We start from the raw sequence: 7,821 nt of genomic DNA, 5'->3' as shown, positions 1-7,821 counted from the left end.
AAAACATTTATTTACTCATTTATTGCTAATACTAATATTATTAAAATTATTAAATGCAAACGTGACTTTAGCCTTTACATTAATACTGCGGGACTGACTGAAATGATTTTGCTTTAGCAAATAAGAAATATTAATACGTTCATAATGGTGCTTTATCGGGACCTAAAGCCAAATTTTGATTTAGGTTCAATCTCCTCGAAACAAAAGATTATACTCACTCTCCAGCCCGCTGGGGCCGAGGTTTGGCGCAGCACTCCTGTTGGTGAGCAGCTCGTATTTGAAGCCCACCGTGCGTCTGTTTCGCGGTCCATCACTCTGAGGGCTGGCCTGGAGGTAGATTACGGGTTTGTGAGGTCCGTCTGCCCGGAAGCAGAACACCTGATACTCCGGCCGCCCGCTGTCCGTCACCAGCAGCTCCAGCTGGCCGGCACGCTCAATGAACACGCTGGCTCCCCCGAAGGAGGGAGACGGTTTGATGCAGATGGAGGTGTGCCGGGCGGAGGACAGATTGGGCTCGAGGACCACTCTGAGGGCCTGACCCGGGTAGACCCACCTCACCGAGCCCTTTGTACAGCGTAATCGCACCTGGAGTACAATCCTGGAATCCACGCCAGCTGCAAAACCGCTGGATTCGGAGGGAAATGCCAAATCAAATACTGCATGGATGTCATCACTACTAATAAAAACTAAATGGTTCGATCCTTAATAAATTATTCAACCATATTAATCTAACAAAAAACTCAAATGGACCAGATTCCAACTTATTTGTTTATCCCTTCTGCATTAAATTTAAAAAGTCTGTTCATAAATTCCGACCATCAGATCCGCAGATTTAAATATGAATTATTCATTAATGTTCTTTCATCTACCAAGCCTCCTATTTTAATCCTCTTAACGGATTGTAAATGTTCTACAAAGCGAACGGTTTGAAAAAATATAAGTTACATAAGACAAGTATCAAAGCTTCTCCCCAATCTTTACCCGAGGAGCAACATTGCACTCAGTGTTTTCAAAAAATCGTTTAAAGAAAAGAAAAATCCCATCTGAAATCAGAGTTCTTACCTTCCAGTCCAGTTACACAAATCAGCTGCACAGCGGAGAGCCAGAAAACACGTCAAAATAATCAGATTTGGCAACATCTCACCCACACAAAGATAAAAAACCCCAGAGAGGCTGGTAGCAGTGCATGGCTGGAGAGTTTGTCAGTGAATAAACAGAGTGAGGGCTTTCTGCTGCTGCTCTCTGGGGACTGGTGCGGGGGGGCATCGCTCCTGTGCTCTCTCTCTCTCTCTCTCTCTCTCTCTACACAGCAGTTAGCACACTCTCCCCTCTCTTTGTCAACCTCTAATTAGGAGCGATCCAGTTGTTGGGTACTGCCGGCCAGCTCTTTGTCTTTGCTCTATAAAGACACAATCGGTTTGAAGGCCCTCAGCCATCTGTTAACATCTTTGCGCTTTTCTGCACTGTAATTCATTCACTCCTGAAGTGTTCAGGGTGTATTATTTAAGTTTTACTGGAGTTCTTAAGTTGTATTTTGTATCTCATTCAACATTCAAAAATGTTGCTTGCCATAAAATTGCTTTCATTTTCAAAAAAAGGTTACAGTTCCTGGGAGGGGAAAAACGTCTGATTTCAAATCCCCGACTGCGTTAAGAGAAGCCTGATCTCTGTATAGACATTCTTTTAGAGGCAGGCCATCTACAAACAGAAAGAGCAGGCAAAGGAGGAGGGAAACATGCAATGCATCCGAACTTGAGCTTCATCTAGTGGCGGGATGATGCACCGCAAGGTCTCCCCACATCTGGAAGGCAAAGTAAAGCCTGCTGCGGGCTTCTTCTGCAAAAGAGAGCGAGTGCAGGAGCAGGCTGTTCCCCTCCTGCCTCTAATTCTGCAGCTGGGTACAGAGTTGAGTGAGTCACTGAGTTATCATCAAAAATGCATCCACTGAGGAGCTCTTCTGAATTTTTAACCTGCGGGGTCTTTGTGTTTAAGTAGGTTGGCATCCCTTTAAAGTCCCGCTGGTAGCGACATCTCGTGGACGTGTGCGGAACGTAACAGTAACGTAACAGATCCGAGAGCTGGCGCTTCGTGTTTGTCGAAAACGCCCTGACAGGAGGGGATTTTGACAATGAGTAGAAGCAGTCACAGGGACAGTCCCCCCCATCAGATGTCGCCTCAGCTGCTTGTAAGCCGCAAATATGGAGGAATCAAATCATACCCGACATTACAAGTGTGAAAATAGGCTTGGTAGTTTTTAGTCCCTGTTTACTATACGCTTTTTTAAAATCGTGAACTTCTTTTTCTGTTATTTTAAATACGATTATAGAAGTGTTCGCCGCACTTCCGTTTCCCATTTAGACATGACCTTGTTTGCAGCTTCAGTTCAACATTAGAAAACGTTAAAGAGGTTAAAAATAAACAAACAAATTAAAAAAGAAAAAAAGCAAGAGTCAATTTCCAGGATCGGCTCACAGAGAGACAAAGCTAACAAAAAAAAAACAAACAAAAAAATGAATGGAGGCTTTTTGTGTGAAGCGTGACCTCTTACAGTGCAGACTGGATCCGGAGGCCAAACGAACCAAGGTGCTGCATATCATTAATAATAATATAAAAACTACAATATCTACACTATCAATCCATCGCTTTAAATTCGTGCATTTTGTATTTTTTTTTTTTAACTTTTAATGAAATGTATTCATCGCTCGTGTGCATTCGGGGCACGGGGTCACGGTGTCTGTGGTCATGTCTGCAGGCTTTATGTCCAAACCACAAATCACTCAAACTAATTACAGATGTGTGTCATTTACTGCGTTTATTTCTTTATTTATTTGACTAAATAAATTCAAACTGTTAACGCTAACACTCACTGACTGACTGACAGTGGCGTTAAGGCCTCTCTGTGTCCATAACGTAAACGCGATCTCATCTACTGAGATAATTAATTACAAAAAAGAAAGAAGCAGATTCAAAGATTATAACTTTGATTTTTTTTTTAATTTATTTTACTTTTTTGGTCTTAGGTTTTAAAGCTCCACAGTTCATTTTTTTACTCTCGAGTTAAAACCCTTTTCTATTTTTTTTTCTATTGAATTAAATGTAAAAACTAATGATGAAGTTCATGATTTCTTCGGCGTGACCTCAGGCCTTCACAGTATGAAGTGAAGTTCTTGGGAACGTAAGCTCCGCCGTTTGGCTGCCTTGACAAAATTTCCAATCAAAATGTTTATTTTTAAACGATAATCAGATTTTATCTGCTAACAACATTTTCCACGCCCATACAGGTCAGTGCTTACAAAGACTTTGTCAGCTTTCACATGTTTAAATAAGCGTTTTAAGATCAGGACTTGACGCAAAATATAAAGTCGCGATAAACAATTTTCTGGAGACACTTCTAAATATGAATCTGTGCATTTCCTCTTTGTCAGGAATGATAAAACATTACACATTTTATTTACATTATTTTTGGATAATAATACACTCCCACGAATTAATATGGGAAAATTAATTTTAAAAAAACCAATTACATTGACCTCTGATCTTAATTAAAATCGCGGTGTTTTGTTGAACGCAGGATGGTGCAAAGCTAACGCTAGAAATTGGGCTGAATCACGTACAAAACTTCATCACAATTCAAACAAAACCACCTGTCAGCCAGCGAGAAATCGTATTTGGCATCGCTGTCAAAGAATGTTCCAGCAGAATGAATTTTAGCCAGCAAAGATTGTTCCACAAAGATCGCGATCAGATAACTCTACAGAAACACTGCAAGTATAAACAAACAGGGCAAAAAGAAATAGTGAGAGCGGACAGTCAAAGAGCAACAACAGCAACAACAACACTCCTTAAACTTCAGTTTGATTTTAATTTCATCAGCAGCGTATTAAATATCGGTATGTACACGTTTGAAAGTTACATAGAAAAAATATAGTATTACAGTAGGCCTGTTTGTTAGTAGCGTGTTACACAGTTACCTCCTTGGCAGGTATTGGCCTCCTCTGAACTACATGAAATACTCATCTTTTATCTTTGAAGAAGCCTTTGTCCGTGCTGCTCTCTCTGACGGTGACTGTCAGGAAGTTCAAGGTGACATCGGTTACGGTCACAGTGTCCAGGTGAGCGAAACAGGGGGTCCAGGATGAGGCTGGGTGCTCGGATGATTCGTGGGTGGAATCGGTGTGTGAAGGTGAAGCTTGTTCCCGGGACAGAGAGTTCTCGTTCGCTGCAGGCCGCTTCATGCTCAAACAGTGAGTCCTGTGCCTCCCCTGCTCGCTTTTGCGCAAATCCGAAGCTAATGCGCATGGGTAAGAGAAGCCCGCGCCCCCTAAATGTCTCTGCTCGCTGTGGGATTTGGGTGTTATCGTGGTTTCCTCCTGAAACCTCTTGGTCAACTGCATGAGGCAGTGATCTGACGTCTCCCCGTGATGATGCGGGCGTCGGCTGTGGTGAGACGTGGGCTCCTTCGTGAACTTGCTACGTTTGGAGTCCGGCTCTGCTGAGCTGCTGCCGTCGTCTTTATCATAATGCATGTGCATTTTGGGTTTGCGTCCTCTCTTTTTGGGGAACTGCTGAGCAGCTGCTGGAGTTGTTCTGGGCCTTCTCTCCGACTCTGGTGGGCGAATGTGGACACTTTCCCCTCTGTTGACCGCGCTGGGCGGGAAGATTGTGGGAACCACGGTGCGCAAACCCTCCCTGGCCCTCGGTGTTATGATAGGCTCGGGGATGGGATAGGAAACCTGGATCCCTCTGGGAGCCTCTCTTCTAAATTCATACGTCTTCTCTTTGGCTTTGGCTTTGGCCTGAGGAAGCAAAAAAAGAGGAGAAAAAAACCAATTACATTTGTGACGAAAAGTTTCCCAGAATTGAAAATTTTAAGTCTCTTGAGCAAATGTAAAGTTTTAGAGGCCTTGACCTAAGGTTTCTGTGATTTAAAGGGAATGAAAGGCTGTAAGAATGAAAATACTGTTAATATTCACATGTAAAGTTACGTAAAGTTCTTTGTCCAACATTGCATGACCAGAAACCCTTGAGAAAAGAGATCTTTGCAGATCTTTTTTTAAACTTACAATTGTTTTCAAAAAAGTGAAACCACAGCAGAGTGGCATCAAAGTTTACAGGAGTGCACACATCACTGAAATGGTTCAGCCTGTGTACACATGAAGCCACGCCTCGGAAAGATAAGCGAATAAAACGGAATACCCAGAAATAAATACAAACACTCACCTTTAAAAGAAATGTCTCAGGCTTGGGTCCCCTCTTTTTCGGCCCGAACATCTCCCTTTCTCGCTCCCTGAAGAATTTTTATAAATCGTTAAAAGAGTCCGCGCGACACAATAAACAATTATTTTTCATTAAGTCAATGATTAAATTGGAACATCTCATTTTACTGGACTATGGGCTGAAATTCAACCAGCTTCCATTAGCTTTCACTTGTAAGCTAAATACAAATCGAATAAAGCAAAAATATATATGCATCTGTTTGGGATTTATTTATTTATTTTAAATGGGCGACATCACATCTTGCAGCTACTTAAAGTGGCTCTGCTGACACTTTCCTGTCAGGAATGGGGATGTGGGGCTCATAGATTTAAACCCAGACTAAATGTTTTATTTAAAGTGACACTTTTGCAAAATGCGCGGTGCCAACTTGATTCTGCAGGGAGAGGGAGAGAGAGGCCTACTTGTTTCACTGTCAAACCCTCACCTCTCTTCGAAGGCAGAGAAGAGACGTGCATCCAGAATGTTTTCCTCCGGCTCCCAAGTGCTGTACCTACGTCACAACAACCGAGAGGAGAGGTGTTTGGCGACACACAGACACACACTGAGAAACGCTCATTTGTCAATGCGCAAAAACACGCGCTCCTGACACTTTTATCAAAGCAATCTCGCTTTGCTCGCTCTGCAATTACAGACTACGTAGCAGGACAGTGACGCATGGTGAACTCAGCCATTGCTAAAGCTAGTGTAGACTTCAACACATCTCAGCGGGCTGAAAGCGAGATGTGTTCAAACACCTGCCAGGTGCACACGAGCCAGCAGGCGCACGGCACACGGCACCGCCGTACACCGAGTGCGTGAAATGCATTTTTTTTTTAAAACAAACCACACATCCACAAAGCTGAGTAACGCCACACTGTGTGATGGTGCAGTTGTGCGAGCGGCCAGGATGGAGCGCTGTCCTTCACAGCTTCGGTTATTATACTCACTTCTGAGACCAACCCTTCCATTTCACGAGATATTCCCAACGACCCTGCAAAAACAGACCCACAACAGAGTCAGGTTATCAAATGTCTACGTGTCGACACTGCAAACGCACATGTTTGCGTTAGAGACGCAGAGACACAGCCTGCGGGTGGAGGAAAAAAAAACAGCGAATACCCGTCTGATTCGCCGTTTAATGATGGACTCGGCTGCGAAGACGCTCTCACCGACAGCCGAGAGCTCCATGGTTCACCATGCACCTCGTTTATTTCTGTGTTTTTTATTATTTTTGGCTTCCCCTCGTCCTCTTCGGGTTGTTTAATTCCGCACATCCCATAATACGCAATCTGGGGAGGACGTCATCACGTCTTTTTCTGTTGCCAGGCGCCGCGGTCGGTAGGACGGATCGTGGCGGAGCGCATTGGCTCAGTTGTTGCTACGTGCTCCGGATTTCTGAGTGAAGGGGCGGGGTCTTGTGCTCTGGCTGCTGTACAGGAATGTCTGGCACAGTGGACTAAGCAAAGTCAGAGGGTCTCGGAGCGGGTCTACTGACCCCCCCAGAGGTCCATGGGGGGGGGTACAAAGAGCCCTCCCCTACACGGCGAGAAGAAAACGCTGAATTAGACTAGAATAAAAAAGAAACGCGAACAAAGATGGAAGACTAACTCCTTTATTTAATGAAAGATTGTATACTTAAAAAGCTCAAATAAAGGTGTAAAAAATCCACAAAATATAAGTCTATAAAAAGCAGAAGCATGAACTACTCAGCGCTAAAATAACAGGCTAATAATTATTATGATAATAATGACATGCAGATGCAAATGTATTAAATGAAACCGTATCAAGCTTGTACTGAGTAACCCCGGGTTACTGTTTTAACTGATCTACCGATCTAAATAATTTTTTTAATGACCTGTTTATTATAAAAATATAATTTAATGTTAGATGTAAGCAGTGTCGTGTTCACACGCCGAGTCTCTAAAGAAGGTTGTTCCCACTTGTTCCCATTGCTCCGTCCTTGAAACACTTTCACTGTCTGTGTCCATAATTCAGCCAGCATGGCTCAGATTACATAATAGATAATAGAAATATTATTTCAAAATACAATTTTAAAATTGTCTGTTTTTAGCGGCAATTCCGGGACCTACTGGTGTAAATCTTTATGGCAGAAGAGAAATCTCTGGCACATGAAACAAAGTTGGTTTGTTTTAATTTGCTATTTCAATGGCAACAGTTATGGAAACGATTGTTACAAGAAGATCTAAAGAGTATGAAGAGCAAATGTACGCTTTGATTTTAAGTTCTGCAAATTAACGCACAAGCAGCAGCATCCTGTCAGAGTTTATCCTGGGAAGATGTGAGAGGAAACAACATGTCAGGGACTTTGAAACTTTGAGGAAAAAAACTGTCCAAGTGAAATTTCCAATCAAAATTGTTAAATTTAAACGATAATCAGATTTTATCTGCTAACATTTTCCACGCCCATACAGGTCAGTGCTTACAAAGACTTTGTCAGCTTTCACATGTTTAAATAAGCGTTTTAAGATCAGGACTTGACTCAAAATATAAAGTCACGATAAACAATTTTCTGGAGACACTTCTAAATATGAATCTGTGCATTTC

At 42.6% G+C, this 7,821-nt stretch overlaps 2 protein-coding genes across 2 annotated transcripts in view; both read right to left on the bottom strand.

The window, feature by feature from the left end:
- Positions 1-3,427, bottom strand: part of LOC102310126 (meteorin-like protein) — an 8,366-nt gene extending 4,939 nt beyond the window's left edge. Inside the window, exons 1-2 of the mRNA XM_005925412.3 lie at positions 1,063-3,427; positions 219-625 (exon numbers count right to left, since the gene is read on the bottom strand). Of these exons, the coding sequence (XP_005925474.1) occupies positions 219-625; positions 1,063-1,139 (484 nt within the window). The 5' untranslated portion in view covers positions 1,140-3,427. The remainder of the gene's footprint in view (positions 1-218; positions 626-1,062) is intronic.
- A 137-nt stretch (positions 3,428-3,564) lies between these two features.
- LOC102309508 (chromobox protein homolog 8) lies at positions 3,565-6,652 on the bottom strand. Its single transcript, XM_005925410.3, has 5 exons — positions 6,376-6,652; positions 6,204-6,247; positions 5,702-5,767; positions 5,221-5,287; positions 3,565-4,796 (listed from the first exon to the last, which is right to left on the bottom strand). Exons 1-5 carry the CDS (start codon positions 6,442-6,444, stop codon positions 4,014-4,016), a joined length of 1,029 nt encoding a protein of 342 aa, XP_005925472.1. The 5' UTR covers positions 6,445-6,652; the 3' UTR covers positions 3,565-4,013.
- Between the last annotated feature and the right edge of the window lie 1,169 nt (positions 6,653-7,821).

Source organism: Haplochromis burtoni, unplaced genomic scaffold, assembly GCF_018398535.1.
Source record: "Haplochromis burtoni strain Fernald_Lab_line unplaced genomic scaffold, NCSU_Asbu1 Contig_81, whole genome shotgun sequence".
Classification (NCBI taxonomy): Eukaryota; Metazoa; Chordata; class Actinopteri; order Cichliformes; family Cichlidae; genus Haplochromis; species Haplochromis burtoni.
This window is presented reverse-complemented; position numbering and strand designations above follow the sequence as displayed.